This window comes from Bos taurus, chromosome 3 (assembly GCF_002263795.3).
Source record: "Bos taurus isolate L1 Dominette 01449 registration number 42190680 breed Hereford chromosome 3, ARS-UCD2.0, whole genome shotgun sequence".
In the NCBI taxonomy this organism is placed as follows: domain Eukaryota; kingdom Metazoa; phylum Chordata; class Mammalia; order Artiodactyla; family Bovidae; genus Bos; species Bos taurus.
In genome coordinates this window covers 78796084-78814804 of record NC_037330.1, presented here as the reverse complement: position 1 = coordinate 78814804, position 18721 = coordinate 78796084, and the positions used below count along the sequence as shown (strand labels likewise).

At 41.5% G+C, this 18721-nt stretch overlaps 1 protein-coding gene across 11 annotated transcripts in view; it reads left to right on the top strand.

The window, feature by feature from the left end:
- The first annotated feature begins 1063 nt into the window (after positions 1 to 1063).
- The window catches only part of SGIP1 (SH3GL interacting endocytic adaptor 1), a 241400-nt gene continuing 223742 nt past the window's right edge, over positions 1064 to 18721 (top strand). For 3 of the 11 annotated variants that reach the window (XM_015465186.3, XM_059885126.1, XM_059885119.1), the window contains exons 1-2: positions 1318 to 1692; positions 4526 to 4660. In XM_015465186.3, coding sequence (XP_015320672.2) covers positions 1677 to 1692; positions 4526 to 4660 — 151 coding nt within the window. In that variant the 5' untranslated portion in view covers positions 1318 to 1676. Of the gene's footprint in view, positions 1693 to 4434; positions 4661 to 18721 lie in introns of those variants that run through there. The other 8 variants (XM_059885123.1, XM_059885127.1, XM_059885120.1 and 5 more) reach the window with 4 other exon arrangements.

Sequence of the window (18721 nt, the reverse complement as noted above, 5' to 3'; positions counted from 1 at the left end):
CGGATAGTCAAGCTATGAAGATATGAGCCTGAAAGACTTAAATGGCCAGCTCTCTGATCACAGGCAGAAAAACGAGGAAGCAAAAAGAAGTTGATGGGCTGGGAGAAACAGAGTTGTGAGTACTTGGTTCTGGTCACATTGTTTCCTGGAGGACTGAATTCCTGCTCTCCCTCAGCTGTGCAGTGCTTCCCATACTGTGAGATACCCATAAGATTCCTTCTCTGCCCATGTCAGTTCCAGTTGGGGTTTTCCCTGTTAACAAAGAATATAAATATACTGAGCATGGGTATATATATTTTCTGCTCCTTATCTGTTTCATCCCATGGAAATCTAATTCTTCAAGTGGGACCCTTGCTGATTTCCAGAGCTTAGAAAATATTTCCCTTCTGACATTCACTGAACTGCTTCAGCAGGGAGAGCAAGAGGCACAGAGTCAATGTCGTCCTTAGGTCACTATCTTGGAGCTATGTATCTGGGTCCATTTTTAAAAGCTTTCCTTTTGTGTTAATTTTGTTTCTTCCTTTGTGACTCAGTTCTGATTATTTTCTTTCTCTTTCTGAAATATAAGCTGATTCCTGACCCCCACCACATACACACTACAATTGAGAAATAGTGAAGAAATTCAATGTGTATGGTAAATTATATAATAGGATTTGTTTTTTTAAAAAAATGTGTAATAGGGCTTCAGTTCAGTTCAGTTTAGTTGTTAAGTCGTGTCTGACTCTTTGCCATCTCATGGACTGCAGCACACCTGGCTTCCCTGTCCTTCACTATCTCCCAGAGCTTGCTCAAACTCAGCACCAATGAGTCAGTGATGCCATCCAACCATCTCATCCTCTGTTGTCCCTTTCTCCTCCTGCTCTCAATCTTTCCCAGCATCAGGGTCTTTTCCAACAGGTTGGCTCTTCACATTAGCTAGCAAAGCATCACTAGCATACAAATATTATTTCAGAAAAAAATTTTAAATGTCTAGTAGTTTCAGCAATTAAGTTTTTGGGTCTTGGACTAGTCTCAGGCACTCTCTGAGAGCCTGGTGTAATCTGGGCACACATTTGCCATCCTGGGTTAGACTCCTGCATAGCCCTTGTACTTTGGGGCAAGTCAGTAATTTGCCGGATCTTTTCCACAGATCTTTTGTCTTCCATTTAAAACCAGAAAAAAGAAAAAAAGTATTTCACTATTATAGCAGCTAGAAATTCTCCTTTGTACTCTTTGGTAAGAAAAAGCTATCCTAGGAAGGGATGAAATCGGGGCTACAATTTAAAGTACTTTCTTCTTGAGAAAATAACTTTTCCCCCAAAAAAACCTATGAAAAAAATTAGAATGTGTAATCTTTTTCTGATAATATAATTGAACAGTTTTTTATTTGAAGTAGAACTTTGCTCATCAGATGCTTTTATAACTGATGGTAATATTTTTTTTTGATAAGCTTACATAAAGTTTAACCAGTCTTGATACTGACCTAACAACCTTTACCATACATCCCTTTCTTGTTCCTTCTCTAGCAATCGAAACTAGACACTTCTTTTTTCTATGAACACTCCACTAACCAAAAGAATCTCTGAGTTGTCTTCCTGTCTCTGCTGCTGCTGCCAAGTCTCTTCAGTCGTGTCCGACTCTGTGCAACCCCATAGACGGCAGCCCACCAACCAGGCTTGCTGTCTCTAGGATTCTCCATGCAAGAATACTGGAGTGAGTTGCCATTTCCTTCTCCACTTCCTATTTCTGTCTAGTCGTAAACAAAACTGATGTGTGCCCACACTGAATCGGAGAGGTTTGCTCTAACACACTGTAAAACTCACATTAGGTGAGAAAAGGCAGGCAGTCTGGGTTTCCCTGGCTCTCCTTTCCCCTTATATCTTTGACAATGTTGCCTAGCCCTGCACCTCAGGGCCTCCACTTACCTCCAGACTCCATATTAAGACAATTTTCTAATTTAGAGTTCCCTATATTATTCAGTAATCACTCTTCTACACAGCAGTCTCTGAGAACTCTCTAATAACATTACACCTCTGGATGAATCACCTAATCTTTCACTAAGTTGTTTTCTGTGTATGTGGTATAACTCTCAGTTGGCTACAAGCTTCTTTGATGCCTCTGGTAGCCCTTTGGTAGAAATAATCTTAAAAAGACAATATGAAGGGTTTATTATGCTCCAGACACAATACTAAGTAATTAACTGGCAAAGTATTTAGGACACTGCTTAGCACACAGTAAGTCATTAATAAAGATTTGTTATTAGTACTATTTATAGTCCTATGAACTTGGTACTATTATCTCCATTTCACAAATAAGGAAGCTGTGAGTCACAGAGAATTACATAACTTGTCCAGGGTCACAGAGCTCATGAAGTGACAGAGACAGAACTTGATCTCAGTCTGTTTGACACTAATATCTATCCATATTCTTAACCATTAAAAAATGTTTGCCTAAAGACTCCTACACTAATCAATCTGCTTTTTGCAATAATACCCTTGCAGTTTTCAGAGAACTGTAAGTTGTACTCAAGACCATGTTTCGCTTCAGAATTCTTCCCTCTTTTAAAATTCAACTGCTTCACAGATATAAGGGAAAAGGCATAAGTGTCTGTATCTCCTGCAGAGTTTCATTTTGAAATTTCAAGGCCATTGAAATATGTGTCCTTAGGGAGACCAAGGAGTTTTTCAAAACTTCTAAGTTGCTAAGGAACTGAATTTTTTTCATCTGTTAATATGGTTTCAGTTAGCTCTTCTAGTTATATTTTCTCTAGTAGTTCTCAGCCGCCAATACCTCTCTCATAGAATATTTGCTCATATAGAAAAAACTAGACTATGTCCACGGCTGGGCAATATCAAAAGTTCATGGGTAGATGTATAATATAAATAATTAACAATAGTATTGGAGATTCAACCCTGATGTGCAAAGCACCTTACTTCTTGACGTTATTTCCTTTGATGTTCACAATTGCTCTGTGATGTAATGGCCTTTCTCCTAGTCACGTCGCCAGATTGTAGAGGGAGACATGCCCGCTTGTGCTGTTGTCTCCTAGGGTTCTGAAGAGGCCTTTCCTTTCTTTCCTATCTTCCTTCTGTCTCCTCCTCCCTCCCAAACTCCGCCTGCCTTCTGCTTCCTCAGCGCTCTGAGGACTAAACCTGCTAGAATGGAACTGAGGAACTCCAGACCCTCTCGTACTTGGGAGCCCTCTGAAAGGCTCCCGGATCCCTAGGGACGAGTCAGGTGACAGTCTCAACCCAGCAGCCGAGGTGTCATAACCTTTCCCACATAAGCAGCAGCACGGCGCCCAGAGCCCATCCCTGGAAGCTGTATAACCGGGACTCCACCCGTCCTTCGGGCCAGGGCTCCACACTTGGGTCCCCCTCCGGATCCCCACTGGAGTGAACGAATGAGCTTTCAGGCCTGCAGATAGATCCTAGAGGTGCTTGAGGGGGAGGGGGCGAAGTGTCATTTAGAAGAAAGTTGGGTTTCCTACAGCGACTGCAGTGGGTAGTAGCGGCCACTCTCCACCTGGGGCTGCGCGGCGGCTCACGTGCGCGCTGGGCCGGAAGGATGCGCTGGCGGCTGGACTCGAACGCTGCGGAGCAGAGCTGCGCCCCGCGGTCCCCGTGGCGTCCTGCTGCCCGGGTCCAGTAGGGAGGAAGGGAAGTCCATCTGAGGCCTCCCTCTCTGCCTGCTCCCCTCTCTCCCGCCTCCCGCCCCAGAAATTATCTCATGCGTTGCCAGTGCGATTCCAGAGCCCCACTCGGGTGGGTTCTTTTGTTTCTTTGTTTTAATGACAGTTCCCAGCCCTTCGGCATGTCATGCGCGATTAATCCCCTGGCTCTCTTGAAGGCAGCTGGGGTGAAATTTCTTCTGCACCATCCTTTTGGGGATAATTGTTTATGATGTGACGTCAGCCGGATTGAGTTTTCTCTCCTGAATGAGAGAGAGAGTCACAGATGTGTGCGGAGGCCACAGATACTGACATTTGGAATTCCTTCAGGGCAAAGGGAAATGGGAATGGGAGCTTGAGTGTGCGCAGCCAAGACTCCAGGCTGCACGGAATTACTAAGAAGTGTTTCTTTAAAATAATAATAATAATTCCTCTCCGCAGCGAGTCACTTAGGTGCGCCTTTCATGCCCGAGTCCGCGGTGAAGGTGGCGGCGTCTGATAATTAATCTCGGGTACCCAGCCGCTGCAATAAGCTTAAGAAGAAGAGGAGGGGCGGGGGAAGTGCGTCACCAGGTGGGGAAGGGGCTGTGCATTTGGTGACAAGCCGGAGGGGATGGGGGTGGAGGGGAATGGGGACGGGAAATAGGTTCTGTGTGCTCTCCCGGGGTATTGTGTCAGGAGATGCGGGCTGGCTACCATGTGACGCGGTCCAGAGCTGAAGGGATTGGCCGAGGCAACGCAGGCGGTGCAGCTCGGCCGGCTGCCTGTTCCTCTCCCTTTCTCTCGCAGCATCTTCCTGGGAGCCTGTAGGTGAAGCAGCACCAGCAGCATCCATGGCCTATCTATGGGGTTAACACTTGTCTCCTTTGGCTTCAGTAGCGGACACAGCTGATCTCTCGGCGGCGGCAGCAGCTTTGCGAGGACTTAAGCTGAGACCTGGAATCGTATCCTCCTGTGTTTTTTCAGACTCTTTGGAAATTAAGGAATGCAATTCTGCCACCATGATGGAAGGTAGGATGCTTTCTGTTGTGGTTGACTGGCTACAGGCAAGGTTTGGGGAGAACAGCGTTGAAATATGTGTGCAGCCTGTGTTTGTGGCTGGTCTAGAACCCGGTTGCCAGGATGTACAAACAGAAATGCTGCAGTTTGCTTGCAGCGGACCAGGGCTCAGACTAATGGAATCAAACCACAGGGCTTCTGTTTAGCTCAGAACCTACAGAGCTCCCAGCTCTTATGAGAGAGAAAAACCTAAAGTGCTTGCAAAGAACTGAGATAGAGCTAGGAAAGAGCTTGCAAAGCAGAGAAGTTGGGAGAGAAGATAAGGTTTTCTGCTCTGGGTTCCTGGGACTACACTGATTAAACATTTACAGTGGAAACTTGTCTTCTGAAATTGACAGTAGACAGGAGAGGTCATTGACACAGTTATCCATGCTGTCATTTTCAGTGAACTGTTTAAAAATTTTAAAAATTCTTCTAAGATGTTTTTATCTCTGCAATTTACAGCATACCCTTGGGGTGAGGGGTTTCATTTTGTCCACAGGCCCTAGTTGTAGGGGGCTGTCACTGCAACAGAATGAATGATGTGAGGAAAACATTTGGGACTCTTGTCTTCTTATTTGGGCTCTTATCAGGTTTTTTTAAGAAGAATTTTGTGCTTCTTAAATGCGTTCCCTGTGTCATGGTTCTTAGCCAAGCATCAAATTAACTGATTAGCTTTTTGCATTCAATATTAAGTGTAAAGAGGAAGTTTCCTGGGAGACATGTTGTTTAAACTACATTTTATTCTACTAAACTACCCTTCTAAGCTTGACATGGTGACAACCAAGATTGCCTCAGAAAAGCAGCAAGCTGATTAGGAAAGAAGCAGGCAGCCCTACCCTGGCTTTGATTTTCTGCTTTCACAGTACAGGATGGTGCAAAACTCCTGGCCTTTCCTAAGATGACAGGCAGAAATTTGTCCCCAGCCTGGATTTCACAATGCAGAATCGAGTGCATAATGGGTCTCAAATCTGCCATGAAAATGGCAGAGAGGCCACCTCTTAAGTCAAGGTCTGTCTTACAGATTTGAAACATTCCTTAGAAATTTACCAAAATGGAATAAGAAGAGAATGGTTGTGGAAAAAAAAGAAAAACAGCAGTGTTGCCTATACTTATTTGGCAGAAATGAATTCTTTTTGCTCTGTCCGTCATCATGTCAAACATTGTTAATGTGATTTGGGGGAGTGAAGAATTCTACAGTCATGGCCCACAGATTTTAGAAAATAGCCTTAAAAGAGAGATTGGATATCATTTTGTTATGGAGCCTGGTCTTGTTTGCGAAGAGTTCTTAAGCTAGTTCTTTAAACACCGGCCTAAATAAACCAAGTTTACTAATGATCAAGATTAAATCATTTTCATTAATTCAAACTGAATTTAACCTTTGCATAACAAGGCAAGACAAACAGAAAGAGCATTACTGAGGGAGTTTTCAGTTAGAAGCTCATGTGCATTGCCCTCTTCAGAAAAAAAATGTGTCTACAGAGGTACTAGATTTCTCCAGCTAAATTTCATGTAGCATTTCTTAATAAATCCACACACATTCTGATTAGATTTTAATCTTACACAGGGACTTGGAAGATTTACTTCTTGCCTTATAAACTATGGACTGAAATTATCTCTGAAGGAAGTGATATTTTTTGATGCTTGTTAAGGATTCTTCTGGTAATATTGTCTATTGTGCTATCCCAGAATGTCAGTTCAAAGCCCTGTGATAAGCTTATCTGGGCTGACTACACTGAAAGGAGAACTGTAACAAAGACTTGTGTTGGAGCTGAATTAACACTATTGCTCTGCATTTGCCAAATTTATCTAATGAAGGATGTTATCTTAGCACTGTTAGGAGTTAAAGATGACACTAGGGGTGCGGTTCCCATCCATCAGATCCTTGCAAAAGAAATTGGACAGGTGTTTCCAGTGGCTTAAAAATGTAAATGAGACTAATATTTTTTAATCTACCTATAGTTCCTGCTTCAGTGCTATTCAAGACTTATTATCTTCTTGGTTCAATGACTTTAGAAAGGCTGGTGGGAACCTTAACCAGAAGTCCAGTTTGCCTATCAATGGCCTTCCAACTTAGATGCCAGCCTTTCTGCCAATATATGCAAGTTTCTGATACTGCATCTCACAATTTCACCTCTTTAATGCTCTTACTCTGAAAGTGTGTCATAGCAGTTATCATTCCAACTTAACTCTTCCCTAGGCTTCTATCTATCAAGATAGCCTTGGAAAGATAAGAAACCCCCTAAAAGGAACTGAAAATCCAGTCATGGCAGCCGTCTACCAAACATCAGTGGGCTCAGAGAATGTGTCACCAAACATCCAGATAGTTAAATGCTGTCTCTTCTCAATTAGTACATGTGACACAGACAATCACACACACACACACTCATGCACAGTTATACACACATATGTCATCTGCCCATATACATTATTCTAGAAAGGGAGAGAACTCACATTTGCATTTGTGTGTATGTGTTTTGGTATTTATTAATGTCTATTGCTCAGGAAAAACATGACCATGGCAACTTTTCAAAGCTGCTTCTCTACTCTGTGTAAAGCAAGAGTGAACAGATATTCATCAGAATGGCTCATGGTTTACTTTTGTGTTCTCATTTTGATGGACTAGGATATATGCTCCATTCATTCAGTGTCTATTAGAAATTCTGACCATAGAGAAGCATTGTTACTACCTCTCCACTGGGTCCAGTATCACAGAAGGCAGTGAAATAATTCTACAGGGACCTCAAGCATGTTACTGGTATTATACTTTGTGCCTCCATGACTCTTTTCAAATATTTTTCTTTCAAAAGTGTATTTTAAGGGACTTGATTTGTTGATTTCTACATTGAAAAAAATTTTTTGGCAATGGTTAGTATTGGGTCTTTCCTAAAGAATATCATGTGATGTGGAGCCTTAAGAAGTATGACTATGAAGGGAAAGAGGATGAGCAAAGGGAATTATTAATACTCATAAAGGGTGTGTGTACTGGCCAAGCTTACAGTGCAGTCTGTGTGATTAGAGCAACTATTCAAGGATTTTGCTGTTTTACATATGTTATTATTAAAGTTTGAAAATGACCTTTTAGCTACTTTTTTTTTAAGGTAAGGGAAACTGAGTCAGGGTTTCCAGGGACATTTGTTAATTTGTAAGGCGGTATGGGAAGTTTTCCCTTGTCTGGCAGAACTGGACTAAACGCGCTGATGTTTTCAGTTCTCTATTCAGGCTCTTAGGTGTTTTACTGAAAAGAAAAGTTTGGGGGTGCCGATGGTTTCATCCTAAAATAATTTTTAAAGTTAACAAGCATATTTTAAGGATTCACTGGGTTTAATTGCAATGTGCAGATTAATTTAATAAATTTTATTGTCTTTATTAGTCATAATAGCCCATCAGTAAGTGTATTCTGTACTGAGTGCTTCTGCAGTACTTTTTCTAAATTGCAAGAATAAAAACTAATACATTGAGGTAAAAAATAGGAGAACAGATTTTGGACCCATGTTCATCACAAGTCTCCTTGTTTTGATCCCGCATAACATTTTAAATATGAACTTTTTCTTTTTGCTTTGTATCAAAGTGGACATGTTAACCTGATTGAAGACTAGGACTTAAGTTTTACTGGTTGCATCTGTCTTTCTTTTAAATATGAGTATTCACAGAATCACACTTCTCAATTCCTTCTTAATACCTATTATCTCCAAAATCAATGTTTAGAAAAATTTAAGCAGTTCTAGGTTAACTGATCTTCTGTTGTTACAATGAACCTTGTAATGGTAAGAGCTTTTCTTTCCCCTATCTAGGAATGAAGTTTATTTGTTTGGAAGATTCTTTGCTATTATCAAAAAGGAACAAAGCATTTTGAAGCTGTAACTGTTCATTTTGTAGTTAGCTAAGAAGGAAATGGCAACCCACTCCAGTGTTCTTGCCTGGAGAATCCCAGGGATGGCGGAACCTGGTGGGCTGCTGTGTATGGGGTCGCACAGAGTTGGACACGACTGAAGCGACTTAGCAGCAGCAGCAGTAGCAAGAAGTTTTAAAGGGACTGCTTCTTACTTTTCTATCAATTCCCTTCCCAGAAATAGTGATGTTATTTTGGAAAATCATAAGGAGGCATACGAGATTTTAATATATATTCCCTTCCTTATGCAATTTCTCTCCTTCTTAAAGGGCTCAGGGTTGGAAAAAGCCTCCTTTTATGTATAAATTCCCATCTAATTCCCAAGGTCAACTTTAAATCTCTAAAAGAACATGTAGTCTTTAAAAAAGATTAACTTAGATAAACCATGCTGGAAGACTGTGAATAATTTGGCACATATGCTATCCATGTTTCAAATAAACAAGTTGCAGGAAGTCAGCAACTCACAGTTTTTATGTTCCTGAGTTTGTCTGTGAAGCAGTCACTTGGAACAAATTTTTCTGTAGCGATATAAATAGTGGTTGGATTCTCTAACTAAGTCCATCAAAGATTATTTACCTGAAACTAAATATTTGCCATGAAATGTATAAAGAACACGACATTTTATATAGTAGTTAGCCAAAAGAAAACAATGCCATTAAATGTGTTTTCGGTTTCTCATATTGCTATTTGAGGGCAAGAAGGTTTACTAGAGAACAATGAAGAGATGGAGAGAAATTTCAAAACAATTTTTTGGGGGTATTTTTAGAACTTTTAGAGACTCTAAATGCTGGATTTTAAAATTATGTTTAATTTTACTTTCATAATTGTGGTTTGTGCTGTGTTGTGCTGTGCTTAGTCACTCAGTTCAGTTCAGTTCAGTCGCTCAGTTGTGTCCGACTCTTTGCGACCCCTTGAATCGCAGCACGCCAGGCCTCCCTGTCCATCACCAACTCCTGGAGTTCACTCAGACTCATGTCCATCGAGTCAGTGATTCCATCCAGCCATCTCATCCTCTGTCGTCCCCTTCTCCTCCTGTCCCCAATCCCTCCCAGCATCAGTCTTTTCCAATGAGTCAACTCTTCTCATGAGGTGGCCAAAGTACTGGAGTTTCAGCTTTAGCATCATTCCTTCCAAAGAAACTCCAGGGCTGATCTCCTTCAGAATGGACTGGTCCAACTCTTTGCAATCCCATGGACTGTAGCCTGTCAGGCTCCTCTGTTCAAGGGATTTTTTAGTCAAGAATACTGGAGTGGGCTGCCATTTCCTTCTCCAGGGGATCGATCTTCCCGGCCCAGAGGTCAAAGCCATGTATCCTATACTGGCAGGCAGAATCTTTACCACTGAGCCACCAGGGAAGCCCTGCTTGCATTATGGAAACTCACGAATGGAATTAAGAAAGGGAGAAAGATGATTGTAAAGGAGTTACAGGAGCCAAGAGCTCTGGCCTCCTGGGCTTGATCAAGCTCATCTAGTATGTCACGTACACCAACGGCTTTGTTACCTGTCTCAGATTGTCTAGAGCAAATACTTCCCTGCCTCAGGGCTTTTGCTTGGCCAAGAACACTGTTTTTCCAGCTCACGGTGTAACTGATTGTCTTGTGGTCCCAGCAATACTGCCACCTTGTCTGGAGGCCTTCCCTCCCATCCTTGTCATCCCAAGCTCCCAGACACACACCCTGCGCACTGAGTCCATCTTGGTCTTCTGTCTTTCCTAAAAGCTATTTTTATGATCTGCGGTTGTTTAACAGTGTATCAACTGAATCTCTGACTCAGAGGTAAGCTCCATGAGGGCAAGAATTAGATCCATCATTTCCCTCTCTGTTCTTATCTCGCTATGCAGAGTGGATGCTTAGATGTTTATTGACTAAGTGAATAAAACCAGATGTAAGTGACTGATCACTTAACAGTGTACATTTTAAAGTATTATTTGGGGTATTATGGTAAATATGGGCTTCCCTGGTGGCTCAGAGGTTAAAACGTCTGCCTGGAATGTGGTAGACCCGGGTTCGATCCCTGGGTGGGGAAGATCCCCTGGAGAAGGAACCCACTCCAGTACTCTTGCCTGGAGAATCCCATGGAGGGAGGAGCCTGATAGGCTACAGTCCATGGGGTCGCAAAGAGTCAGACACGACTGAGCGACTTCACTTCCTTTCACTTTCACTTATGGTGAATATAACAAAAATAAATTCTCAAATCTATATTTTTCCTGGAGAAACAAGATCTATAAACATGAGATAACTAGGGAAATATACGTATTGTGGAGTGCTAATTGTAAGATACAGATAATACCTTTTGAGAAGCCAAAGAAAAGAAATAGTCCATTTGAAAATATGTACTTGAGCTTGAATTATTTTGGGGATTAGCGCCAAGGAAATGATTTCATAATGGAAAGAGACAAGTTATAGCAGAGCTATTCAAAGATATTCCCACAGGCATTGTTGTCAATACCCCGTACATTTTTTTCTTTTTTCTCTCCCTTCTGCTTTCCTTGTATCTTTGCCTTCCTTTCTCCACTTTTCTCATTCTTCAATTCCTCCTTTTCATTCTGGGTTCTATTTCCTTTTTCCTGGCTTATGACCAGATCTGAAAATAATGCCTATAGAGCCAGGCATTTGGAATTTGGGAAAGTATTGTAAGTAAATTAATGTGTGTAAACAAATGTAACGTTGTATGACATATTTGTGCATGCAGTGGCATGTGATGGATGTGAGGTTTCTCAGATGCCAAATTAGTCTTGACTGGAGAATTTGTGAATCTTAGAAACTCAATATGTTCACTGAATTTGTGCAGATTGGGTTTTTTGTTTCAAAGACCATGGACCCAGGCATCAGACTTAGGTTTGAGTCTTAAGTGTTGTCACTTCTCAGCTATGTGTGTGGAGAGGATTACTTTACCTTCCTGGAGTTCTGTTTCCTTGCAAACAAAGTACGAGCATTGATCCGTCATCCCTCTAGAAATTCCAGCTCTAAGAGTCTCTGGCATCTGCTGAATGATTTGGATTCCACATATTCACTCCCTCTAAGGTTTGAATTCCCATAATTGAATCCTCTTCCTCCCACCTCAAAGCATACTTTTCCTGACACACAAAAAATGATTCAGATATATTACTATCCGCTCTTACTGCTGTATTTTTCCTCTACTGTCCTATTGCACGTATGCTGCAAGTTTGCTTTGCATCTTTGCTTTCGCTGTGCTGAAAAACAAAAATGCGCTTATGCAACTCTCCTATGTAGCTCTGAACATAGAACTATTTATGCATTAAAAATTGTATATTGAATGCATACTAGGTGTTAGACATGGTTCTAGGTGTTAGAGGCTGAGTAGTGAATAAAACAGATTCCTGCCTGCACAGAGCTTCTCTGAGAAGACATTTAAGCAAAGGCTTGAGGGAGGGAAGGGAGTGAGCAGTCAAGTAATTATCTGGAGGAATAATCCAAAGTAGCAGCAGGGAGAGCTAGTGAAAGGCTCAGAATGTGGGTAGAACAGCAAGGAGGCCAGTGTGTCTGGAGCAAAGGTCAGGGGAGTGTTTAAGAGAGAGACTCAGAGAAGTAAAAACAAATAGACACATACCCTTGAGTCCCTTTCTCTTTTTTTTTTTGGTTGAAGTATAGTTGACCTACAATATTATATTAGTGTCTGATATATAATATAGTGATTCATATAGATTACTCACCATATAAAGTTATTATAATATTATTGACAATTTTCTCTGTGCTGTACATTACATCCCTATTATTTATTTTATAGTTGGTAGCTTGTACCTTCACCTATTTCACCTGTTCCCTCACCCCCCTCCCCTCTGGCAACCGCTAATTTTTTCTCTGTATCTGTGAGTTCATTTCTGTTCTATTGTATCTGTTTATCAGTTTTGTCTTTTAGATTCCACGTATAAGTGAAAACAAACAGTATTTGTCTTTCTCTGATTTACTTCACTTAACACAATACCCTCCAGGTCTACCCATGTTGTTGCACATGGCAAGATTTCATTCTCTTTTATGGCTGAGTAAGTAAATAATACCACTTAAGGAATTCTGCAGGCAAGAATACTAGTGTGGGTAGCCATTCCCTTCTCTGGGGCATCTTCCTGACACAGTGATCAAACCTGGATCTCCTGCATTGCAAGCAGTTTCTAGATTCTTTCCCTGGTGGCTCAGATGATAAGGAATCTGCCTGCGGTGTAGGGGACCAGGGTTTGATCCCTGGGTAAGGAAGATCCCCTGGAGAAGGGAATGGCTACCCACTCTGGTATTCTTTCCTGGAGAATCCCATGGACAGAGGAGCCTGCCAGGCTACAGTCCATGGGGTTGCAAAGAGTTGAACATGATTGAGCAACTAACACTTTCACTTTTTTCAGCTATTTATCATATCTTCTTTATTCATTCATCTGTTGAGGGACACTTAGATTGCTTCCATATCTTGACTATTGTAAATAAGGCTGTGATGAACACTGGGATGCATGTATCTTTTAGAACTAGTGTTTTTGCTGGATCCCCTTCAATGGTAGGAAAGTCAGTTTCCTTTTGCAGAAGTCAGTCTGCATGGGCCTGTGTTATCCATGTGTCAGGAAACAGGTGGGTATTCAGAAGCCTGTTATTCTGACACTGGTTCTATGACTGTCTTACGATGGTGCCTATCAGACTCATTCTTCCCCCACATTTCAGTAAGTGGAGGCATATCATGCTCTTACCTTGGCTAATGGCACCAAGCTCAAAGTTAGAGCTCAAAGTTCAACTACAATTCTAGGCTTGAATATTTCCATGCAAAAGATAGAGCTCCATGACAAATGATGTCAGAATCATAGCTACACACCAATTCACAAATATTTTGACTATGTATCAGAGACTTTTGTTTCTCCTGAGTTCATATAGACTTCTATTATGAACTAGTATTTTAGGCTTTTTTTTTTTTTTAAAGACTCAGAGTGATCCATGTCACATATCTTTAACAAACAGTAGAAGGAGATTATGCTCACTTAGGACACAGGCGTAAGATTATGTGATATACAGACCTCAAAGTTTCCAAAATGTTCATTCATTTACCAGGTATATCTGAAGCTTTTTCTTTAGTCTCAGTTATGATGCTAGGCCCAGTGAATATGACTGAAAAAAAAGACAGCTGTAGACTCCATCTTCAGAAGCTTAGATCTAGTATATAGAAGTACCACATCTTCAGTACTTATTTTATTCTACACTGTCTCTATGTGGTATAAATAGGTATTACTATCCTCATTTCAAACAGAAGGCATCCAAGGCTCAATGATGTTAAGTGACTTGTTCAAAGTGACAACCTTACCAAAAGGCAGAACCAGAATTTATGAGCCAATCTTGATTCCTAGTCAAGTGCTCTTTATTTGTATAATGCTGTAATTGGAAAATCTGGCTGGTGTTTGAAATTTAGCCCAGGTCTCTAGCTGACAAGCCAACAACAGATCATCTAAATTTGACTGATATTTAAAGAGCCTTCTTCAGAAATAAACAAGTTAATTTTATTATCAGATCGTGAGCCTCCAGACCAGTCACTATCCTGAAGAAGTCCAGCTAAGCAGGAGTGTTTTAGTCCAGTGAGCTCCTTTCAATGACACTGACTGATTCCTCTAATTTTATCATGGGAAGGGACATATGATATCACTAGTCCTGTGGACTCTAAACTTTCACAGCTTGCATTCTACAAAACACTTTATCAAAAAGCCTGGCTCCTACTACAAACAATAGCCCTTTCTCCCTGAGAAGGACAGCTGGGTGTTCATCGAGATTCCGTGAAAGCCTTGGCCATTATCATGAAAGTGTGATGATGTGTGCTACCCTGGAAGATGAACCAATCAAGTCCAGCCTCATTTTGCAGTTGAGGAAACCAAAGCCAAGTGAAACAGGCTTCCTGAGGATTTTTATTCCCTGTATAAGAGGACAAGTCAAATTTTACTTTAGTAGTGATTCCAAAAGTGTGAATAGACAAAGACTTGGAGCCTGTGGTGCCTTTCACGTTCAAAGGTGCTGGGGCTGGTTGGGTAACTGCCCAAAGGCACACAAATGAATGTGTCCCCAGGGCCATCTCTCTGCTGAGTACACATACAATGGGCCCATTTATAGCTTTGTCCTGGGCTGCCACAGCAGATGCTGTCTGTGAGTCAGGGGTGTGCAAAGGGAAGGATGAGGACCTGAAAAGACTCAATCTCCTGAATAGTTGTGCAACCTTGAGTGAGTTCTGGACCTTCTTTGGCCTCGCCCTCCCCATTTGTCAGGTAGCAGTAATGCTGGCTCCCGCCCTCAGTTGTCAGGAAAATCAAATGAGATCATAAATATGAAAACATCAAAAGGGTGTGATGCAAATGCCAGCTTCTTTTTCAGATGGCTCTCTCAGATTGGTTGTTACAATGTGGGTCTGATAGCTTTTGGTGGCTAGTCATTACTGCTTGCTATTTTGCTTTTCAGGTAGATTATTGCTGCATCTCATTGCGGACAAGCCTTACAGAGTTCCCTCTTCTGTTCACTGTACTGTTAATTACTAGCATATTCTATAATCCTCTATTCTCAGTGTCTATGTCCTGTACTATCCCTTCATTGGCTGTAGCAGACATCACTAATCAATCATGGTCATCTTTCTCTCTGGCCTCAGCACTTATCTCAACATCACATTCCAGGGCACCTCTGCCAATTGAGATGATGTTACTTTGCTTTTCCTACAATGAGCAGTTTCCCTAAGTTGAAATACAGGGCCTAAAACTAGAGTACTGGTGGTCTAGCTGTGCAGCCAGTACACCCAGCCTTTATAAATGCCCTTAGTGAGTCACTGAAAAATGACGTATGAAAAATTGCCCACAGCACTGGTATATGGTAGCGATGATAGAAAGTATTCTGTAAGCCCTGCAGCAGGTAGAACCCTACTCCTGTGCTATTGACCTTAATCATTAAGTTTCTCTTAGCCTCATTGTGCCCCTAATTCAAAGAACTGTGTCTACAAAGTAGCCAAGGCAGAGTCAGTGTTGGGATTCATTTCCAATTCTTCCTTTCTGACTCCCTCATGTCAGGAGGTCCTCAGGAGCTGTTGATTATCCTTCCTGACTCCGATCTGTCTTTTTCTTCCCCTGCTACCACGTCTGACAAGATCTTGCTGTTTCTACCTTCCAATCCATCCTCTTCACAGCCATCAGAGAGGTCACTTTCCTCACCTGCCTTTGATTGTTCCTCATGCTTTAAAGGCAAGCTCCAAATGTCTTTGTGTGCTGGGCAACATTTTCACTCGTGGGCTACTGTACACCCTTGTGTCTCATCGCCTGGGCCAGACAGGAGCTCCTTGCCTTCTCTTTCTCTTGCATACACTGTCCATTTCCTTCTCTGTGTGGTGACAGTCTGTTCTGATCATTCAAGGTCAAACAAAAGCAACCCCTTCAAGGAAGGAAGTCTTCCCACATTCTCCTAGGTTGAGGATGAGGTGCTCCCTGCCCTGTGCTGACTTAGTTCTTAATTCCAACTCTTCAACGCCAAGTAGCAGAAGGTTTAAGAGCCCTGACTTTAAAGTCAGTCAGACCTAGGTTAAATCTCATGTGTGTGACCTTAGGAAGTCAGTGAACATGTTTTCTCATCTGGAAAGTGAGAGTGATGTGCTTAGTCACTCAGTCATGTCCAACTCTTTACAACCCCATGGACTGTAGTCCGCCAGGCTAGTTTGTCCATGAGATTCTCCAGGCAAGAGCACTGGAGTGGGTTGCCATGCCCTCCTCCAGCGGGTATTCCCAACCCAAGGATTGAACTTGCATCTCTTTTGTTTCCTGCATTGACAAGTGGGTTCTTTACCACTAGCACCACCTGGGAAGCCCAAGAGTGATATTAACTGTATCTTTTTCATGGTGATTTAATCACAGAAAAGTGTTAAGGATTAAACAGAAAGTTCATGTCTTGCAATCAGATTTCTCCAGAGATATAGAACCAATAAGCTGAGAAAGAAAGGGAGAGAGGTTTTTAAGGAAATTTTTCACTTGATCATGGAGACCAGCATAGTAAGGCCAAAATCCACAGAACAGACTGGTGGGCTAGAAACTTAGGTAGAAACTTACGTATGATGTTGCGTTGAGGCAAAGTGTTAATCTCTCAATAAATCTTAGCTGCTATTTTCTGTTCATGTACCTACTTTATTTGTGCCTTCCCCAAGGACCAAGGACTCTGTCAGAGCTGGGACCATGTCTTAATCATTTTTGTATCACCAATGTGTGGCATGTGTAAGTGCTCAATAAATATCCAGTGAATGAAGGAATGAATCCTGTCAAGGGGTCACAGACCCTATGGAGGATATTCAAGCAACCCAGCATGCGGTTACCATGAAAATTAAATGAGTTAATACATGTAAGACATTTAGAAGAGTATTGGTCCATAGTAAAGACTTACTCAGCATTCTCTGTCGGGCACATAGAAGACTTCAGCCTGGTTCCTGGATGCCAGGAAGTACCCAGAACTCTGTTCACTCTGCTCTCCCCAAAGCATCCATCTGCTGCGTAGGCTCCCTCTGGCAGAGAGCCACACTCTGGTTCCAGGAGCATGCACTTAAATCTAGTACCTCACACATTCTGCCTCTTTAATTTGTGTTCCTCTCATTTTAAGGAAGACAAAGACAAGGTTTCATTGTAGAAAACTTTGAAAGATACAAAGAAGAAATTGAAATCAACAGTAATCTCATTATTAGAAAATAACAATAACTGCTGCTTCCATTTGTTGAGTGTAGAATATGGACTTTGGGAAGAGATAGTCTGAAGCTCTTTAAGCCTCAGCAATCTCACCAGTAAAGTGAAGGACATAATACCTATTTCAAGATGGTGGAGAATTAAATAAGATTTATATACAGATCCACTTGGAACTTGCCTGGGGTATTAAGTAAGCACTCAATAAATGCTAGCTCTTAGTAGTTTTATGATAAAAATACAGACTTATATCAAAGAAACCAATGTGTTATGTTTATACACATAACTTTATTAGTTTCCATTAGATTGTAATCACTATCCTAGGCGTGGATGTTTGTTAAGAGCATGGGAACTAGAGTCGAAGTTCCCAGATTCAAATCCTGATCGCTCTACCCTTGCCCACTATGCTAGCTTAGGAAAATACTTTAACCCCTCTGTTCCTCAGTTTCTTCTTCTATATGAGATAATGCCTCGTGAAAAGGTTATTATAAGGATTAAATTAACTTGATATGTTATCTATGAAGTGAAGTCACTCAGTCGTGTCCGACTCTTTGTGACCCCATGGCCTATACTACCAGGCTCCTCAGTCCATGGGATTTTCCAGGCAAGAGTACTGGAGTGGGTTGCCATTTTCTTCTCCAGGGGATCTTCCTGACCCAGGGATCGAACCTGGGTCTCTCGCATTGTAGGCAGATGCTTTACTGTCTGAGCTCTATAGTTATTATTATTTTTATAATACATGTGATATATTATGTAGTTAAAGAATAGTATTTGGTACAGAGTAAATGTTTGATCAACAAATGTTAGCTGTCGTTATGATCCTTATGATATTATCTCCAGAGACATTATTTTGCTGGTTGTATAATATTCTATAACATCATACATTATTTTACTATTTCTTTGGTGTTAGACATTTAGACTGTTAACTGGACATTGATGAGTGTTTTGAGCTAGAATGGCTCATATCAAGTCTCATGAAATGGTATGGATTCTTGGTTTTCATTTAATAAGTTAGCTTGGTGAGGCAGTACATGTTTTGTATTGGGTTCTAGTCCTGGCAGTACCCCAACCAGTAGAGGTGACTTTGTTTTTGTTTAGTCACTGAGTCATGGATGACTTTTTGGGAACCTATGGACTGCAGCACGCCAGGCTTCCCTCTCCTTCATCATCTGCAGCTTGTTCAAACTCATGTCCATTGAGTTGATGATGCCATCCAACCATCTCATCCTCTATCATTCCTTCTCCTCTTGCCCTCAATCTTTCCCAGCATGAGGATTTTTTGCAGTGGGGCAGCTCTTCTCATCAGGTGGCCAAAGTATTGGAGCTTCAGCTTTAGCATCAGTTCTTCCAGTGAATATTCAGGGTTGATTTCCTTTAGAATTGACTGGATTGATCTCCTTGCTGTCCAAGGGACCTTGGATAGCCATATAACATTGGGAAAAGAAAGCAAAGAGTAGAAAGAAAAATTGATTTT